The 22,012-nt window shown below is 32.8% G+C and overlaps 2 protein-coding genes and 1 non-coding gene across 3 annotated transcripts; all 3 read right to left on the bottom strand.

The window, feature by feature from the left end:
• Positions 1 to 303: 303 nt before the first annotated feature.
• LOC127082864 (guanine nucleotide-binding protein subunit beta) lies at positions 304 to 5,185 on the bottom strand. Its single transcript, XM_051023097.1, has 6 exons — positions 4,825 to 5,185; positions 4,641 to 4,735; positions 3,274 to 3,698; positions 2,522 to 2,879; positions 1,103 to 1,216; positions 304 to 672 (listed from the first exon to the last, which is right to left on the bottom strand). Exons 1-6 carry the CDS (start codon positions 4,928 to 4,930, stop codon positions 637 to 639), a joined length of 1,134 nt encoding a protein of 377 aa, XP_050879054.1. The 5' UTR covers positions 4,931 to 5,185; the 3' UTR covers positions 304 to 636.
• Positions 5,186 to 5,282: 97 nt separating this feature from the next.
• On the bottom strand, positions 5,283 to 5,354 carry TRNAE-UUC (transfer RNA glutamic acid (anticodon UUC)). The gene has a single exon. It is a non-coding gene; the product is annotated as a tRNA-Glu (tRNA).
• An 8,414-nt stretch (positions 5,355 to 13,768) lies between these two features.
• LOC127082706 (glucan endo-1,3-beta-glucosidase 7) lies at positions 13,769 to 16,693 on the bottom strand. The gene is made up of 5 exons (XM_051022934.1): positions 16,435 to 16,693; positions 15,580 to 16,244; positions 14,493 to 14,819; positions 14,144 to 14,420; positions 13,769 to 14,015 (listed from the first exon to the last, which is right to left on the bottom strand). The coding sequence occupies exons 1-5, from the start codon at positions 16,478 to 16,480 to the stop codon at positions 13,978 to 13,980; spliced, it is 1,353 nt and encodes a 450-aa protein (XP_050878891.1). The 5' UTR covers positions 16,481 to 16,693; the 3' UTR covers positions 13,769 to 13,977.
• Positions 16,694 to 22,012: the final 5,319 nt, after the last annotated feature.

Raw genomic sequence — 22,012 nt, forward strand, 5'->3', positions numbered from 1 at the left:
GTTATATATATATATATATATATATATATATATATATATATATATATATATATATATATATATATATATATATTATATATATATATATATATATATTCTTAATTTCCCATTACTTTTTATCTATTTCATAAACTATTAAATATACTGAACCTTTCTCCTTTTGAGTAGAGTTGGTTTGAAGGGGCAAAGTTGAGAAATTAGAACATATCATGCTTGATCTTTTGTTTATGAAAGGTTTTTAATGTAGAATTGATTTTTGGCCAAAAGTTACACAAGAGTTGCTTCAACAGGAAGAAGATTCGATTTTACAATGGGGATCCAAACACCCCCTTACCTGATCCAAATCTGATTCAACCACTATAAACATACTAGTACATTTAGTTCTTCCAATGTGAACCAAACACATACTTCAAATAGTTAAATTGAGGAGACAGAAAATTAAATAGTCCTCTGTTTTGGTTTAAAGGTATATATATACCTAAATCACACACACGAACCAATGAGCATGGAGATAAATAAAGGCTGCACTAGTTCCACTGCTAAAGGTTATAAACATGGAGATAAACTTTGCCTTCCAATTCTGGATCAAAGTCAATATCACAAGCATCATTACAAGGTGAAGCCCTAACAATGGAGTCAAATCACCTTCCTATGCCCTCCAAATGCCCATATCTGCAAGATGCAAGTAATTATGTCAAATATGTATTGAAGAATACCACATCCATGAATTTAATCAATGAAATCCACATGCATCAGCATTCCTGCATTATGTTTCTCACCAAAGAATTTCGCTGACTCGGAATAAGTCCCAGCATTATGACCAGAAGATTCATTTATGAAAAGTCTCCTTAACAATCCTTAATGAAGTATGTTTTTGAGTTCAACTTAACATGTTAAACCATTATAAGCTCGAATGGCATCATAAATATATTTTTGCTTCATTCCTGATTCTTTTTAAAGGTTTAACTTTAGAGGAAGGAAAGCTTATAAACTAACAAAACACATTAATAAAAGCATAGTTCTTTTTAAGTTCAATCCTAGAATCATCCTATGCCACAGATAAGCTACAAGTTTTAATTATCAGACTAAAATGATTGCTCACCTTTAAATTTGTGTCCCAACTTCCTGTACATAAAGCGCTTCCATCAGCAGACATACCCAAACAGGTGATCCTGCCCTCATGAGAGTTTTGAAGAGATCCTAGATTCAAGACCACCTACAATCAAATGAGGAAGCAGGTATAGTTAGTCTTACCGACAAAAGTTGCACAAGGCGCACAACCACAGAAGTACAAGTACAAATAATTGGAAAAAGAAAGCAGTGTCAGAAATATAATGCTATGACTAGATGTTACAAGACAGTTCCATTTTATTTTTGTTCAGGTTTCTTTTTTAAACATTAACTCCTTTTACTGGCTCGCAAAACAAAGTTTTAGGCAATGACTTGAGACAGAAAGACCATCCAACTCAAGAAGCCAATAATGAGACATCTACTACAGTCCTTCGAAGTACAAAACAAAATAAACAGCTTTATAACAACTTTACATCAAAGGCATTATGTTGTGATAACGAAAAGAATATCAGAAAGTTATGGGCCAATTTATAAATAAGATAATGCTAAGTGAACTTTTCATGATTAATAGACTCAAGACCTGTTCCCACACAAGCTCACCACAGGTTGAAATGTTGAAAAGCAAAATGGAACCAGAAGTCACCCCCAAATCGCATGTAGAAGTAAAGCAAACAACTAATTATTAGGAACTGATGATGTTGTTATGTACCACAGAGTATCTTATTTTCTACATAAGCCAGTTCTACACTGCCAAGCCAGTTCTACACTGCCAAGCCAGAAAGATCAGGTGCTTTTTAACATGATAGAAGTTGTGTTGAAAAAACCAGTTTTTAAACTTTTAAAGAACAGAATGCATCACTTCCATGACGATATTTCTATATTTACCCATCCAACCGTGGGTTATTATCACATTATATTTAATGATCAACCATACAACATTTCATAAAACTTTAAATTAGTAGCTATATAATCTTACAGTGAACATTTGCTTTTACTTTTGAAAAGCTTATTACACGTTCAATTGAAGATAAAGTATCAAATAGTTTTGAAATTTTTATGACAATTTGTAAAGTTGACCTACTCAATAAGAAATTTCTATTTGACAGTTGGATTCATAGTGAAAATAAACAACCATAAAGAAGCATATGTTCCACTAAAAAGCCAAGTTTGTTTCGACTATGGTAGGAAGCAATAAGTAGAAAGAAAAAATCCTACTGTGTTCTGGATTACACTAAAGCACTAGTTACCTTTCGCAATAAAGTTTCCCTAAGCATTATAAGTAGAAAAAAACACCCTGCTGTCATTTTAAGGTTAAACTGAAGAATCAATCACTTTTGCGAAAAGTGTTCTAAACATAGTAATCCCCAGTTTACAGTGGTGTGAGGCTATAAGAAAAGAAAGAAAACACCCTAATTTTGTTTTTACATAACTACATTAAAGCAACAATTACCTTAGCCAATAAAGTATCCCAAACATAGCAATCACCATTTGTATAGCCAGCAATAAGAAGTCTTCCGGATATGGAAAATGCAATGGACGTCACATGTGCCATTTCGTTGTCTTGGTGTTGCTGATTATATACTTGAAGTTGGTGTCCGGTCCTAATGTCAAATAATCTGCAAGTTCCATCCTCTGAGCCAGTTCCAAATCTATTTCCATCAGGAAAGAATTTGACAGAATTAACATCTCCCTCGTGGCCGTGAAATGTCCGCACTGCTCGACTTGCCACACGAGTGTCCCACAATCTGGCAGTCGCATCGCAAGAACCAGATACAAACAATTTGGAGTTGGATCCATTAATGGAAATGCTGAGTGGACAAAGAAAAAATATTTCTTAGCAATGATTCCATACTAAAAAAAACTATGCTACTGATTTTCATCTCATACATAGATTTTGCTATTATTAAAACAACATATACAGCATGTCATCCAACAAATTACATTCTATACTTGCTACAATATATTTTGGCAATGGAGTGCCGGATAGGGGTATTCTATATTTTAGGAAGATGGAGTAGTTTTAACATTTAGCCAGCGTGTTTCCTACCAGTGAGATTACGTTATTTTATCAGTGTATAAAGATTGTTACAAACAGTTTTATTGACATTTAAGCAGTCTCGATTTGCTATTCAGTTGCAAGTATCTGTCTAAGAATTGAGAACAAATTCTGATTCAAACTTATCCAGTAATCTCCTAATGTACCTAAGTACATCTGCAGTATGTCCAGACTGAAACTCGCCTCCAAAAACAGATGTTCTAAGGCCAGTAGTAATATCCCATAAAACACATGTCTGATCTCCAGAACCAGTGATTAAGTGAGTGTCTTCACCTGGAACATACTGACAAGATGAAACATAACCTTTATGTCCACTAAGCATCCGTGAAACATTTAGATTCCCATCCCTATCAGTGGGAGAATTAAGATTGAAAATAGAGCAAACACTGTCAAGGCCCCCACAAGCAACAGATTGACCAGTTGGTGAGAAAGCACACGTCATGACCCATGCACAAGGAAGCTTTATAGCATGAGTTTTCTGGCTTGTTAGAGCATTCCACACTATTAATCTTCCATCTTGGGATGCACTAACAATCCTATTCTTTTCTGAAGTCCAATCCAATGAATACACCTGTCAAATTTAAATGAATGCAGAGTTAACGAGTTATCAATGTTGCTACGTAGTAAATAAAAGCAATCACACATATCTCACAACAAATCAAAACTCAAGCTATCCTTGATATCTATCAAAATAAGTGATCAAAATAGTAAATGACTCTTGCTCAGGCTAGATGACTCCAAAAGCTGATAATTATAGTTGTTTAACATTTATACTATTTTACCCTTTATAGCGTTTTATAACTTTCTAAAACCGTTACAAACAAGGCGTGCGTGTCTTGTATGCCAAAGTCATACATAACCGCCATGGGGTGCTTACTACTTCTAGCACTTTGTTTTATCGTTATGTGTGTGGCGTTACCCCGTTGCAACCATTCATTAACAACTTTGATTTCCATCAGTTCCATTGAAACTTATTGACGAAGCACGTGGTAATAAAAAACATATAATACAAATCTAATGAGAGGCATTAAAGACTGAGATATAACAATATTAACATGGAAATCCTTATATTGAAAAAAAAAAGCAAATTATAATAATAACCTTTCCTAAGGTTTTCCAAAACAACACAAACAATTAGGCACTCACCTCGTCTAACTTTCACACCGTTACACTCTGTTAAACAAAGAATCGAAAGAAAAAAAAATCCCTAAATGTTACAATCATTTTTTACATTTCTGTCAAATTGTTAACTGAGAAGCATCGAGAATCTGGACACAGATGATGGACACTAGACAGATTGTAGCCACATGGAATGCGCTGAATTTACTTGTGGCTCCATATTGTTCTATCCAGAATCATATTTGGATTCAAATGATTAATCTCGAAATATTTCTTACTAACTAATGTAGATACTAACTAACAAAATTTCGAGAATCAAATAAAGTGTTAAAAACAGCAAAAATATTATTAGAAATTAAAAAAAGAAGTTGGAATTGAATTGAATTGAATTTACCTTTCCGGTATGACCTTGGAGCGTTCTACAGCAAAGAATATCAGTGGGACCAAAAGTAACAGGAGCTCTACCTTGAGACCTAGCATATCCAGCAACTAGGGTTTATTCAGTTAGATAGATCTAATGAATTAGCAACAACAAAATCGAATTGAAGAATTAAAAAGAATCAAAAACAAAAACTCACTATCTGTATCAAGCAAAGAAAGCCGTCTCTGCTTCAATCGTTCTCTGAGATTGTTAACCGTTTCCGTCGCTGCTATGTGACGTTCTTTGAGCTCCGCAACGGACATTTTTTCAAGTGAATGGAAATTGAAGTGAATGAATTTGACCTAATAATGATATGAATCTACAACTATACTTTCCATTATTGTTGTTTGATTTTCAGATAGAAACAAAGACGGTTAGTTGTTAGGGGAGAAAAAGTGAATGAAAGTGCGTTGTTGTTGGTTGATGTGTGAATGAAATGAATCAAGTGTGAAGAGAAGAAGAAAGAAAGAAAGGTTGAATTGATGTTGAAGTGGAGTGTTTTATTATTTACTGACACCGTCGGGTCCACTTTCTTTCTACATCTGTCACTGCAAATGTCTAATATTATTGTATTATTGAGATATGAGTAATTTAAAATAGGTGAAAAACAAAAAGTTCCGATGCCGGGAATCGAACCCGGGTCTCCTGGGTGAAAGCCAGATATCCTAACCGCTGGACGACATCGGAATGTTGTGAAGTTCTCGTACAAATTAGTTTTAAGCTAATTTTCTAGATTTACATAACACAATATATTAATATTAATAATAATAATTTAATTATGTTCTTCAAATAATTAGACTATGCCACAAACTCTAATAAATAATATAGTATAGAATTATAAAAATCAAAATGAAGTGTACTTAAAAGTAAAAATAATTTTGTTTTTTGTTTTTTTTTCAAATTCTCAATCATAATCATAAAATTGTTATGTTTATTTTGATAGAGTACAAAATCATTTTTTTAGGAATTATGTATTTTCTGCACGTAATTGTAGAGATTAATCTTTTGAATTTGGATATTATTCAAATTTAATATTTATGATTTAGTCGAAAAATATCATTTATCATTTTACTCAAGTGTTCTTGAATAATATAAAATTATTTAAGTTAATATATTTTGATAAATAATTATCGGAAAAAATGGTTTGAATGTAAGATGATCACTTCTAAGTTCTCATTGTCTTTTGATTTGATTATTGTGATACTTTGGGTCCTTTTCAAAAACCAAATTATGATCATTATAACAATTTCATAACTATTGTGGATGATAATGCAAGATATACTTAAATTCACTTGATGAGACATAAATATTATTTTTGGTCAGTCATATCGACCACCAGAAATGAGTCATACTCTTTTTGGGATCTATATATACAGGAATTGGCATCCTGATGATTATAAAGGATCTCAGTTGCAAGTGCATCTAACAACCATCCACAATTCGCTTCTAACAAATAGTGAATTAGTTATTCCTCTATCTTTATACTCTTCTTCCTCACATATTGAGGGAAACGTTTCAAATTCAATTCCATTTTACTCTTCTTCCTCACATGTTGACTTGAGTGTTTGAGTGCTAACCTTGCAGGTCCACTCACTCCACTACATTTAAAGCCTTGGCCCATCATTACCATCATTTTGCACGTTCAACTACAACAATCAATTTCCCAACCTAAAGCCAGGGGTGCTTCCGGAGATGTTTTGCACATCCAGCTACAACAGTTTATTCCCCACCAAAAGATATGAGTGTTTTCAGAGATGCTTCTAACTATAACAATCAATTTCCTATAGGCAATAACGATCCACACCCTCTCTAACAACTAGCCACTTCAAAAGGTGTAGTGGGTTGATCACACGTCTATCCCTGACTGAGTTTTCATATGGTGGGGGGAAGGGGAACCAAACTTTGGTCGAACACGACCTCATTAACACACAATTAACTTAGAGGGAAGACCCCGTAAGTTCGCAAAGATCCAGAGTCGTGCACTTATGATCCTACAAATGCACCTTCAATAGGTAAAAAACATTTCATTCCAAAAATAACAGTATATGCACACATATGCTTCCATTACAAAGTACTTTACATGCAGTACACACACATACACACACACACAAGAAAGAGCCAATAGGGCTACTTTCGCTGAGAAGCAATATTTCCATCTTTGACTACTTGATCCGTCTAAATTTGTTCCCTAGAGATAGTTAAAGGACGGTGAAAATATTCCACTTACTACAAAGCCTCTTAAACTACTACAAAACTGCCTCAAGGGTAGAGCTCGTATAGTCGACCAATTTTTTAGTCAATGAATAGTTATGAAGGTGTAAAGACTCCAATTCCCTTTTAGCAGATATAGGGTTGCCCTGAATAGAAGTCAGAGTCTGGTTCTTCTTCTCCACGGTCTTCACCAGATGAGTCACCTAGTCAGCAAGAGATCTGAAAAGATTAAGAGGGAGCAAAACATCCCTCACCAGATGAGTCACCTAGTCAGCAAGAAATCACATGACCAAGGAAACTCAATTCTCTTAACCAGAACTTCCACTTGGAAAACTTTGCGTATAATTGATTCTCTTTCAAAGTCTGCAACGTAACTCTCAGATGTTCCACACGCCCTTCAATAGACTTCAAATGTAACAAGATGTCATCTATAAACACAACCACAAACCGATCTAAATACACATGGAATATTCTATTCATGTATTCCATAATCACTCTAGGCGCATTAGACACACTAAACGGAATTACTGAATACTCGTAATGACCATACCTCGTTTTGAAAGCAGTCTTCAGAATTTCTTCAGGTTTCACGTGAATCTGATGATAACCCAAACACAAATATAACTTGCTGAACATGTAAGTACCTACCAATTGATCCATCAAATTATCAATCCTCAGAAGTATATACTTGTTCTTGATCGTCAATTATTTCAACTATCTATAATCGACACATAACCCCATGCTACCATCTTTCTTCTTGACTAGCAACACTGGTGCGCCCCACGGCGAAACACTCGGAAGAACAAATTTCTTCTCAAGTAGATCTTCCAATTGCATCTTAAATTCACTCAACTACGAAGCAAACATTCTATAAGTAGTCATCGACACTGGACTAGTACAGGTACTAAGTTTATCTCCAGGTGTAGCGGTAAATTCATGACCATTAAGCTATAGATAAACTTAACATCAATAAAACCAGAGTCATCACCGCGCTTTTATTGTTTCCAAAGGAAAAGGGAAAAGTACGAACCAAACCCAAAGATAAGAAGTTTTTAAATCAAAACTAATAAAATGCCAGAGATTATAGGTAAGGGGGTTGGTTACACAGAGGGAAGGTGTTAACACCCAAAGTGTCCTAGGTACTCCTAGGGAGCCCTTTTTTATGTGTGTATGTGTTTTTGGTATAAAAGATGTTTACAATAAATAGAGTGTGGAGATGAGAAAAGAATTCATTAATTATATTTTTGTGTTTGACAAGACCTTCAGACTTGTGCCTACGTACCAACATAAAAATGAGGGATCAAAACCTCGTAGTTTGTGGTATCAATTTCAAAGTGAGTAAATTGCTTTTAATCAAAAGTTAAGTTTAAAAGAGGCACAAAGGATCCTATAAAAGGTTTGAATGAGTGTTAATTCTTTTTATCTTTTTTTGGAATTTTAGGTCAATATAGTTAAGTTTATTTACAAGTTTGATTTAAGAAAAGAGTTTAAAAATACAATGGCATAAGGCCAAAGTTTCTAATTTTGCAATAACTTCTAAATTTTGAAATCACAAGCAAAGAAAGGTTTTGAAAAGAGGGAGAGATTTTGAAATTTAAGAAGTGGAAGGAGATGAAGAGACTAACCCTAAGCATAAAAATTAAATTTAAGGGTTGAAAAGATCTGACCAATGGGATGCAATCCAACATACAAGAATGCCATATAGAAAACCCAATTTCCCTTTGGACTTTGAATCCAGCAATATCAACAAGCAAATAACAATATGAAGAGCAAGGCATCAAATAAAGATGGCCACATCCAAGCAAGTAACTTCACAACTAACAGTCTTCTTTGTTTCCTCATGTATCAGATGACATACTCCTTGATTAGCTCAGAATAAAGCAAGTAACTTCACAACTTCACCTTTTGACCTAGATATCTTAGGTTCTGAATTCCTTTCACCTTTTGACTTGAGTTGACTCTTTAGAGTCTGAAGGCTTTGATTTGGATCCTTCATATTCAAAACAACTTTACTTCACTTTAATGATTCTTCTAAGTGATTAACTTGATTTATATCAAGGTTAATGTATTTTGATCCTGCACACTAGAACAACCATTAGTAAACCCTATTATTCTTTAGATACATTATTATCATCAAAACCTTTTAAGGGCATGAATGAATCTTGTTCCAACAGACGTCCTGGAAGAAAATAATGCCAATCCATGGCCTGACGCTTGTCATCGAGGGGGATGACGCTCGTTAGACCTCCCTGGGTCATCTCCTTCAGCGCGTTGATGGATGGACCGTCAGTCGGGCTAACGCCCGTCATCGTTGTACATTATGCATAAAATTTTGCATTTTCCACCATAGAAGAAGCCCTTTTAAACCTCCGATTTCGATTCCATAAAAACCTCCGATCTTAGAATTTGACGTACTACAATTAAAACAACAACTTAACACATATAATTCTCAATTTTATCGAAACCATATTAACCCCAAAGCTTCAAACCTTCAGCAATGGTGGAAAACTTTAACAATTTCAAAACAGTAATCACATACCAAATTACACACGAAAATACACATTAATTCATCCAATCAACATCATAATATCATAGAAACTCAAAATTTTATGAACAATCCAATGCTCTATTGGAGGTTAAGGACTCATCTAGCCTACCTCATCATGCAATACACCTAATTGGTAGCCTTTTCTCCCTTTTGCCTCATTTCTACGTATGTCAGATGTTTCCTCTAAAACTTAGCTTTCTCCCTATTTTTAGAATATATAGTCCCTCACCATTTTGTTTAATTATGAATTTTACCCAAATCAATATTAGCTTATCTATTCTCACCACCTATTTCCTCTAATTCTCACAAATGGCCCAATTCTATCATTTTATTATTTATTTTAATTAATTCGAATAAAACACTATATATATTATAATAGTTAATTAAAATTCTAATAACTTCTAAACAACTAAAACAACCTCTTACTCTCTAAATACCACTATTCCAAGGATACTTATCACCCATAATCCTATAACAATAATTTAAAAGCACCAATCAATCAAATAAAACTCTAATTAATTTAATTAAATTAATTAATCAAATTCGAGGTGTTACAAGTGTTGGAATAAGGATTATTCCGCTGGTTGTTGTTCATAAAATTGTCATTTTCTTGGTTGGATCCTCCAACGAGGATCATTTCGTAATCTCTATCAGTATTCCCATTAATTCCTCATATCTCACAGTAGAGAGCGGTGGGGATAAAGGAAGCAACAAGTGCAAGAGTAATTGATGTGAAAAGTGTGATGCTTAAACTATATATCTTTTGGTAAAGGGCGTCCACCTTTGCGTTCATATGGTCAAACACATTAACCTCATAAAGACCACCGGTCTTGGGGAAGACTTAGCGACAACTTCTCGCACGCTTCCCCATGAGTGGTGATTTTTGGTCGTTTCTTGTATCAAGTTATATGTTATATCTTAAGGACTATTCATCAGGGCTTCTCCAAAATCCGCATCTAAGGTCATTCTTGTGGAGTAAAGACGGCCGTTATATAAGGTATTGATAATCATCCACTTCTTAAGCCCATGATAATGACACAGTCTTAACAAATCCCTATAACGCTTCCACACACCAAACAATGATTCCCTACATTCTTGTCTAAATTTATTAATCTCATTCTTAACTTGGCCTATTTTGCTTGGCGGAAGGTAGCGTGCAAGAAAGACCGCTTTCAACATAGTCCAGGAAGTAATCAAATTGGCGGGTAAGGATTGAAGTCAAGCCCGCGCACGATCTCTCAAAGAAAAAGGGAACAAACTGAGGCAGATAGTGTTTTGTTAAACTCCATTAGCCTTAACAGTACCACAATTATCAACAAATATTAAAATATGAAGGTTCAGATTTTCAGACGGTAACCCAGAAAATTGATTTTGTTGTAACATTCGAACCAAAGAAGGTTTTAATTCAAAATTATTTGCCACAATCGGCGGATGCACAATACTACAATAGGGTTCCTCTTCGGTATAAATTATGTAACCCTTAAGAGGCTTAATGTCAACTACTGGTTTAGCCATGGCTTGCAGTTTAAGATTTCGGCGTCTCTCACGTAAGAAACACTCTATTTCGTTTACAAGTTCAACTAAATTCCCAACAGAACGAGCCATTCGCATACAAGAGCAGCGACAACTATAACAAAATAAACACAACAAAATAAACATAAAAATAAAGCTACTATCTATACGGTGATTAAACATTAATTCAATATTAAACGCAATTGGTCCCCGACAACGACACCAAAAACTTGATACACCACAAGTGCACGACTATACGAAATAGTAAAAAGTTATCGAACTATAGAGACCAATGGTTTAAGTACCAAATAATGTTCTATAGATGTATATATAGAGGAATCAATTATATGAGTTTTAGAAAAAACAACTTAAATAAAAAGCACTTATGTGAAAACAGCTTAATTAAAAAATCACTTAAATCACAATGGAGGAAAACAAGACCTATGGTTATGGCTCTCGCTCTAACACGCTCATATAATCCGAGTCACTTCTATTACGGAGTTCCGACATATTTTATAGAAAATAGATAAATATGAGCAATACCTGCTTTCGCCAACGCATTGCCCTATCAATGACAAATAATTCATCTATTTTTGCATATCCGAATTATTTGTCAAGGATTCGTTACTTTTACTCTGCTATAAAACTTTCTCAAATTCATCCAAGCATTTCTGTTGTATTGGACTTGTTTGTTTAAAAACATGAGCTCTGGTAGTGACACATATCCTTTTAGATTACTGTCAGTACCTGAGAACACTTTATTTCCGTACAAGTGTTGAAATGCATGAACTCAGGTAATAAAATAAATTTAGACAAAATACTCTCATAACCGACATGTGACGAATCATACAAAAGGTTATAAGATGATTCCCATTACCCCTAGTCCCTAATGGATTACTCACTCATGGTGAGGGCAAACACAACCAATTCAATGTTTTATAGATGAATTCATAATAAACAATTGAAATAAACAAGCAATTGCAATGAAAACAAATGATAGAACTCGAATTGATAACTTTAATCTAAATGCTCCAATGGAGACTTGAGTACAGAGACAATTGAAAATACGTACAAACTTTGCAGAATAAAAACTAGGAACCCTAAACTCATAACCAACTATGAGTTTTATAAAAAAAACCTAAACTTAGCTCAATATCTTTTTGTTCAATGGTCATTACATCATAAATATATCAAATCAAATCATGCCAAGGTTCCAAAAACATGAGAATCGATCTAAAAAAGGAAAGAACTAAAGTCCATATCGCCCTCTTGTATAGCCCGTAACAGACCTCTGCCTCATGTACTAAAAAGTTGCAAAGTGGGGGCTTCTAGAGTTTGGCTGCTACACGGGTTTTGTATGAGGATTTCTGACTTTTGACGTTTTTCCACGTTTCGTTTGTTTTTTTATCCTTTTTCACCTCGAACACTCATTAGATCCTAAAATTGGCAAAAACACACAACCAAAATATAAAATACAATAAACATAAATAAATCGTACAAAAAGCAATAAAATTATGATCTTCAAATTAATGACTCAACAATAATATCATCAATTGTTGGTTTAAGTGAATGACTGACTTCCTTATATTGACGACCCAACAGAAAAAACAAGTTTGTCATATAATTGATTATTACAGAAATGCATTGATTTTTCCGAAAGAAAAAACTATTTTATAAAATTGATTATAAAATATATATATCTATAATCTTATGAATTACACTTGCGTCACCTATAGTGTGAAGTAGTACTAGCATCAAATTAAACTATTTTTATTTATATATTTGTTTAAAGGTTTAAATAGTCTCTTCCTCTTTGTAAATTTACAGGAAAATTTGAAAGAAAATCGGCAGAAAATCTGGAGATTTTTTTGCTAGTTTTGTTTTTAAGGACTAAAACAATTTTTTTTAATATTCAAGAATTATTTAAAAAAACGATTTAAAAACTAAAAATAAAAACACGACAACTTACAAGATAAAGAGACTATTATATATTTAAAAGTAATGTTTTATAAATTTTGTGAAACTTGATTGAACATTTGTATACATTACAAATTAAACTCAATTATTGTTTCTAAATTACTATTTGATATATGAAAATTATGAATTCCCTCCTATTTTATATACTCGACGTCTTTTCTGTTTTTAATCTAACAGTTTAGAAATAGTAAAAAATAATTAATTAAAAATACATTTAAGAAGAGAGAGAAATATACACAACAATTTTAAAGAAATCTACTCTTTTTACCTCTTATCTTACATCTATTTTTTTTCAATTTCAACCTTCTTAATTTTAACTTTCAAAATTTACACATTCATCACTTTCATTCCAACAAAATAAAATTCACTGAGAAATTCTTAAGAGACTTATCAAGTGGCTCCACAATTCTTTATCAACAATAAAAAAATGTTTCGATCATTGTTATCGAGTGATCAAAGTTAGTTTCTATATTTCAATTGCATTATTTGGTTCAATAATTCATGCAACATACCATTTGTGGTAAATCCATATTAGTTTGAGTATGTGAAGTACTAAAAATTATTTAATTTGAATGAATATATGTTTTGAGCAGAAAACAATAAAACTTTAATTCAATTATGTGCCAAAAGTTTTACTAAATTATTGATGATAAATCTTAACAATTATATAAATTCTACTATCTATAGAGGTTTTTTTAATCATTCTATTGAGGTTTTTTTAATCATATAAACCAAATATTTTAAACATTTCCAAAAATTATATTTTGATGTAACATGTAAATAATTTGATAACTTATTTTCCATTTAACCTATGAAAAAAATGGATTACCCAATGACACATTATAGAGCAGCATGCTCAAAACCAAAGGAGATACTATTAAGAAGAAAATAGAATAAGGCAGAATCGAAATGCCTTTACAATTAAAGTCATACTAAATTAAAAGGTTATAAATAAAAAAGGGCCGAGGATAAGCCCTTATTTGTTGATTAAAACTAAAATTAAAATTAATAGTTTATTTAGACAAAATTTATTAACTAAGGTCAAACTGAAACATCTGCTTTTCAGGTACTCCCACCAACATAATTGCAACCATTGTAACCTACAAAGAAAAGGAGGAAAATCAAGTTAGAAAACAAAATTTATGATGTTTTTTAATTAGTAATACTAACTAACAAACAAGTATATTGAAATAATGAGGGGAAAAAAGTGTCAAGATAGAAGATTTACTTGGATTTTGGGATGTGAGTGTTGCTGTTTGAGAGAAATCACAGTTCCATTGATTTCTACCAAATATTTGGTAGTATAGATTCATTACAAAAGCAGCATGGGATTGTAATGTGTTTGGTTCAAAACATACTCCTCCTGGTTGTATTGGTCTACAATCTAATCCCTGGCTGCATGCATAATCAATATTGGCCTGCAATTGAGCATCAGAAACTCCTGCTTTTGGAACACACCATGAAGTGCTAGGTGCTGGAGTAACTGGACTAGTTGGCGGCGGATTCTGTGAAAAATCATATACGAATTAGAAACGAATAGTATATGACAAATGACGTAACGGATAGCGATTCTTCACCTGTTGGCTAGATTTGGCCAAGCCGACATCATATGACATGGTAAGATCAGTTTTAAAAAGGCCGAATGCGCGTTCGGATCCCGGGCCAGATTTGAGGTTTTCATCATAGAGTGCGAAAATGTAAGTGTCGACGGACTTTCCAGGTATCAAAGGTGTACCAACTAATGATCTAAGATGAGTAATAAGGTTCCCATTATAGGCCTTGGCATTTTCTACACTTGGTCCTGCTTCATGGCTGTCCCCACTAGAAGGCCATCCTGTTTCAGCAACCACAATCTCAATGTCATCATACTTCATTGCACTAAGAGCAGAATGCACAGCATCAACCTGTTCAAAAAAATCACCAAGTAAGTTAAATGCCTATCTTTCACAACACGCCAAAAATTAGAGGAACAAGTGGACAAAATCTAGGATGTTAATTTGGAGAGTAATAGTACAAGTACTTCTATTGCAAACTTGTCTACCTACCATTACCATATTGTTTGCTACTATTACACCACAACCGTAATCAAGATCGCGACGGCGACATTTGTAGCGATCCAAATTACGAAAGCTAACGTTTTCGTGACTTGTCTATTTTCTTTACTATGTCTAAACAATTATTGAGAGTTTGGAAGGACTTGTTATATTTGTGACCACTTTATCTTTGCCAGCCTGTCTCCAATCAAAGTTCATGGCTTGTAATTATAATCTATGGACTCATTATTTCACGGTGGAAAACCAAACAAATGAAACAGAAGACAGCATTCTCAATTATAGATAGATAGTAGATAAGAATAACATCATATTCCAAAGGAAAAAGGTAAAAATAAAGTGCACGTGCGATATAAAAACAAATAAATTATAATATACTGTAATATTTTTGTTTAATCACAAATATATATCATGATCCTTGTAACAATAAATAAAAACGACCGGAATGGAATATTAGACTTTTCGTAATTCTAGCAACACGTGCGAATGTAATGTGGAAAAACAGAAAGGGTGTCTCTTCGATACGTTCACGTAAACTTTTCATTTAATAACATTAATTAATCAATTAATTAAACAAGAAAAAAAAAAAGGAAAAAAAAGAAGAGATTTATACCTGAGCATCAAACATGTTGGTATAAAGCTTTCCGTTACCCGAATCAACCCGACCCGAATTAGGTCGAAATAAACAGAACGCAAGCGTTTCGGGTCTCGGGTCACTCTGGTAAGCGAAAAACGGATACGGATTAACCGCAAACGGGGATTTGTTATCCTTCAGAAACGCTAGTAACTGATTGAGTGTGTTTTGATAAACCGGGTTGAACGACCCGGACGAAGGTGGATCCGACCGAGACAAGACCGCCATTGAATGTACGGTGGATACCTTCACCTTTCCACCAAGCGACACCGAGCTGAGGGCAGTTTGGACATTTCGAATTGCTGGCACAAGCTGTGACACGAGTCCCTGATCACCGGAGGTTAAAACCTCATTACCGACGGTAATCAGAATGATGTTACTGGCAGGGTAGTAAGGCAACACGTTTGTGTTTACCCACTGTTTCGCCGCGTTTTGATCGGAAGCTAGACTTGGAATATCGCTGTTTGAGGTCCCGATGACGATTCCGATGCCGGAATTAGCAAGAGATTTTATAATTGCAGGATCGGCGCCGTAAATGCGAACTTTACCGATGGTGGTGGATTGGAGAAGCCTGGCGGAGACTTCAGGTGCTGGTAGATTGTTGGCGATCTGACCGTAGTTAACTCCGACGAAGGACTGCGAGTCTGCAAGAATATTGAAAAAAGTTAAAGTAAGTTAGTTTTCGCACTTTCCCGAGAAAAATTCCTTCAAAGTATAGTAACATTATTTCTTTTACTTCAAAAATTCAGACTAGTGTTAAACTGTTAATAATGGTTAGAAAGAAAGAAAAAGAAAAAGAAAAAGAAAAAGAAAAGAAAAGAAGAAGGAAGTAACCTGCAATTGCGAATAGAGAAAGGAAAAGAAGGATGGAAGGAGACATGGCTTGAATTAGAGTCACTAATAATAATAATGTGGTAATTGTACAATTTCTAAGGAATAGATGATAATGTTATAAAGGTAGCTTCAAAGGTGAAAACAAAAGGTTTTTTAAGGGGAAAAAATAAAATAACGGATGGGAAGACAAAGTGAAGAATTGTAGTAATGGTAGAAAGAGTGTCTGTTAGTCAAAGAGTAACTCACTCACTATGACAAATGCTTAAAGTGCATTCATGTTTGACGTGTTGTTCTACTTTACTATTCCCCATGTTTTTTATTTTTATGGGAAAGGACTTAATCCATATATTAATAAAAAACTTTTGAATATATTTAAAAATAGCGAAAGTTGCTAAGTTGTCAGCAACTTCGTTAGACTGTTTTATAATAAATTTAATATGGGAGTTCATTAAATAACGGAACAGTAATCGTTTACAAATTTTTTTTATAGTTTCTTCAAACTCAAATAAATTTTGTTATTGACTATTCACATTATCTGTTACGATTTTTGAATCTATCTCAAAATTCATTTCATCCAAATCGAGCTCATGCATCCATTGGATGGCTGCTAAAATGTCTAAAGCCTCCACATATCAACCTCGGTAATAGGTGACATCCACTTTGTTCGACCTACCACAAGTGACTCCTTTTCACCTCGAACACAAATATGTATACCTATCTTGTTAAAAGTCATTGAAAAAGATATTTCTATGTTATATTTGAGACGATCCACAAAAGGCTTTCTCCATGTATTGTTCATAGGAGTTTCATTTTGGATAGAGCTTCTCACTTGGATATATTGGGCATTTCTCCGTCCCAATAGCAGGTAAGGGACACACTCACAAGTTGTTTCTGATGACTCTTCAATATGATTCTAAATATGATTATTTCCACCATTCCAAATACTCCAAATAATGGTTGATACCAAAGCTTGCTGGTCTTAACTCCAAATAATGAATCAAATTAAAATTCCATTGTTTATCATATGTATCCATCAAATCAGAGAGCTTCAAATTTTCTACTATCGACATGGATGGCCAAAGATTCTCCAACAATGAACTATCATACAACCAATTGTGACCCCAAACTAGAATAGATTCTCCCAATCTAATAATCCACATATAACCTCCTCGCATAAGAAACTTAGAACTCCAAATACTTCTCCCAATCTAATAATCCACCTATATTACATTTCAAATATTTTTCAACTCACATCAACTTGAAAGAAAAGGAAACAATCAACATAAAATAAAAGATGAGATATAATAGGAGCATCCTTACAAATTCGGTTGCCATGTATATCCCCTATGGCTTCAGCTTTTTTAATGAGTGTCGAGACACCTTTAGAATATAGAATGTAAAGATACGGAGACCATGGATATCCTTTCCTTAAACAATGACCCAGAACAATAGGTCCTACCATAATACAATTTACAGTCACAGAATAATCCATAATTTCCACACAAAGCATAATCCATCATATCCACTTTTGATTGAAACCTATTCTTATGAGAACATCCCTGAAATATCCTAGTCAATTCGGTCATAAGCTTTGCTAATATAAAGTTTAAAAGCCACCTCTCCAACTTTTCCTCTCGTTTTAGTCTTCATATGATGAACCACTTCAATAGCTTTCATATCATTATCAAGAATAAACCTACATGAAACTAATGCATGTTGGTTTTCAGAGATACACTTGTCTAGAACTTTTTAAAGTCGATTAGCAAGTACTTTAGCTATCACTTTGTACAAAACATTACAAAGCGCAACCAGTCTCCAATCCTTCATGGAAATTTGAACTTCACCTTTTGGAATTAAAGAAATGTTACTCATATTGATACTTGTTGGAAAAACACCAAAATTTAGCCATGAAAAACAATAACTAATTTTTTTTGAACCACACGTTCTAGAAATGTTGATAGAATCATGGATTGAAACCATCTCGACCAAGACATTTGTATGCCTGCATAGAAAAAATGGTCTCCTTAAATTCCTCATAAGCAAATTTGCCGATCAACATATCATCCTCTATTTCAAAGATGGTAGAACTCAATGCATGAATAACATGCTCTCGTGAATTCGAAACTTTTTAAAATTACTCTATGAAATAATCTTTTGCAATCATGCACATACTATCATTCGAAGTTCTTACTTTCTAATTTGAAACTGTTAATGATTTTATAGTATTAAGTTTCTTTTTGGAAGTTACTGCAACATGATAAAATTTTGTACTAGCGTGTCTTTTCCCGTTGCTTCTAAAGTAGATAATCTTTAACCAAAAGAGAATTCACACGCTTTTGGAGTGTTGTAAAATAATTGTTATTCCCTTAATTAACATGCAGACGAACCTGCTCAATTTTTCTACGAAGCTTCTCAATTTTGGTTCTCAACTTATGGCAATTGTCTTTACTCCATTTCATCACCCTATGTTGTCATTTGAAGAATTTTGCTGACACGATAATATTTTCCCAAGGAAATTCCTATATTAAATATAATGAAAATTTATCAAAAAAATCAATTGAGAGTTAAAAAAACTAGAGGTGGACGTGATTCAACTTATATTGAATTACCAAAATTATGACCTAACTTATATAAGGTATACCAGTTTTAGGAAAGTAAAATAACCACGCGTGACATCATTGGATCGATTCGAATAAAACTACTAATTTGTGTATTGGGTTGGATATTGTGTTATCTATTTTTCCTTTTTTTTTCTTTCTTATGCGATTATAAATAATATGTTATATTATTTTCCACAAAATGTTTAACCATTTTTTTCTTAAAAAATAGTTTAACATATTATCGTTACCTTTTTAAGCATCAGATGTCTAAATGTAAAATAAAATTTATCATAAATTTTTTGTAAAAATCAAAGTTACATTACTCTAATACTTAGAATTGCATAAAATACTTGCAATTTAAAAGAATTATCATCAAAACAATCAAAGTGCGAAATCCTAAATAAATTGAAATAATAACTTATAAAATAAAATAAAAAATTCTTAAGAGGTTGTAATTGAAGCAGTCAAGATTAAACATATCAAAATCATCATCCATCTAATTATAGAGAAAAAACAAAAAAAGTATAGTCACACAATAATCCATGAGTTTCGTAGGTTTGATGTGGATTTACCCCTAACCCAATTTTTTGAATGACTTTTCATTTTGTAAAATCATGTTCTCCCAATTATTTAATCCAACTAATTCTTTTAGTCTGGTTGGAGTGGTTTGATAGGATTTATCGGATTTATCCAACTCATATACACATAAATAAACAATAATAAGATAATGTTTATTTTTAAAATGAAAAAAAGATTAATTTTAACTAAAAAAAATACAATAAGATAATGATTATATATAAAAGGGTAAGCAATATTTGGTTTACACTCAATGATCAATGGATATAGTAGAGGTTTCAAACCCTTACCCTTTGCCTAAGAGATGACTTGCTCAACCAACTAAGTTGTACTTCTTAGTTGTAAATTGATTAAGACTTTTCATTTATGAACAAACTATTATCAACAAGAACAAGTATAAGGTGAATTGCAGTTCTGTTAAAGGGTGAATTATTATACAATCACTAAGATTGATGAAATGTTCTATATTAATTTTCAGCCATTCAAACATATAATGAAGAAACTGCATGGCACTATAATTATTAGAAACAACCCAACTTTGAAACGATGTCCACATGAAGCATTAGGAAAAAGAGAATCACTCACAACTTGTTTCCATTTATTATCGCTCAATGAGAAAATCTCCAAATCAATGGAACTAGAATCATTGTGTTGGTAGTACCCCAAAACTACCAAGGAATCATCCCTTAACTGGTCGCATCCAAAGCCATACATAAACATGGAATTATCATCATCATCATCATAGCATGCAATGCTCACATGAGAGGGAGGTATTTGTTTGTGAGCACCTGTGGATGGATTCCAAAGGTAGAAGTCTGGGCAAAAAATCAAAGTTTAGAGAAGCAATATCATCGAGAAAAAAAATCAAAATTTAGAGAAACATAAGTAGAATCATCGTTAAGTGATGATGAATCCAAATCTATGGATAGGAATTTATAAGGATAATTTTCTTCTATGAACACAAGTCTATGTGTGGGTGAGGCAGGGCCGGCCCGAATAGTTTGGAGGCGTTGTTTTATTTTAAAATTAAACCTTTAATAGATAAAAACACAATAAATTAAAAAAAAATCATATTTTATTTAAATGATAAATAATATATATATATATATATATATATATATATATATATATATATATATATATATATATATATATATATATTTGTTATAAAAATTTGATTCATTGAAGTTTAATTTTTCGTATTTTTCTACTCTTACGATTCACAAATAATAACAAAGTTCTTACCATTTAATGAGAGAAAATAATTCCTTCAACAATCTGAGACAATGTTAATAATAAAGTATTTTAATTAATAAACAACTAATAATGTGAAATTACAAAAATTTTAAATCTCATAACTTCTAAACCAAATTTATTATTGTATCCATTCACAATGATAGAAATATATATATATATATATATATATATATATATATATATATATATATATATATATATATATATATATATATATATATATATATATATATATATATATATATATATATATATATATATATATATATATATATATATATATATATATAGGAATCAAACTCCCATATTTTTTCTTTTAAAACAATCAAGTCACCGTTAGGCTACTTTATATAACATTATTCTATTTGCAACTAAATTTATATATTATTTAATATTATATTTATATTAGGCCCATATATCAAATTTGAGGTCGTTTAAATTTAAAGGCCCTGTGCGGTAGCACCTTGCACACCCACAGTGCCGGCCCTGGGGTGAGGCTATAAGTTGAAAATGTGATGCCGAAAAATTGGGAGTATAGATGATAGAAAACCATGATTTACATACGCACCTGCACCATAATACAGTCTTCATCGGCAATCTCAACAAAATTTCAACTATCAGTTCCTGAGGAAGATGAACACTCTTTTTCGACATCTTGAAGAAAATGCATTTGGATCGACAAATCACAGACTTGAAATCAATTATTCGTAGAAGATGATAAGATAAACCCTAGTTAGGATTTCATTCAATTGCAAATAACTATGTACGCCACCATAGATATATCTATAATAATAAAGGTTACGACAATGAGTTGGTGCAGTAACAATTAAACTTATAACAACTTAACAGTTAAATACGCATCGAAGGGTAGAATCTACAATTAGGAAGCATAACTCAGTTGGTTAAATAACCCATCTTTTAGTCAAAGGTCAAGATTTTGAAATCCCTTGGCCTCAACTTTTGGTTTTATGTCTATTATATTTCATTTACCCACATCCAGGGGCCATAGACATAGAATCTTCAAGTTACAATGGGAATAACAAAAGATATTAACCTTGATATAAATCAAGTTAATCACTCATAAGAACCATTAAAGGGAAGCAAAGTTGTTCTGAATCTAAAGTATTAGAACCAAGCTTTCAGAC

Source organism: Lathyrus oleraceus, chromosome 5 (genome assembly GCF_024323335.1).
Source record: "Lathyrus oleraceus cultivar Zhongwan6 chromosome 5, CAAS_Psat_ZW6_1.0, whole genome shotgun sequence".
NCBI lineage: Eukaryota > Viridiplantae > Streptophyta > Magnoliopsida > Fabales > Fabaceae > Lathyrus > Lathyrus oleraceus.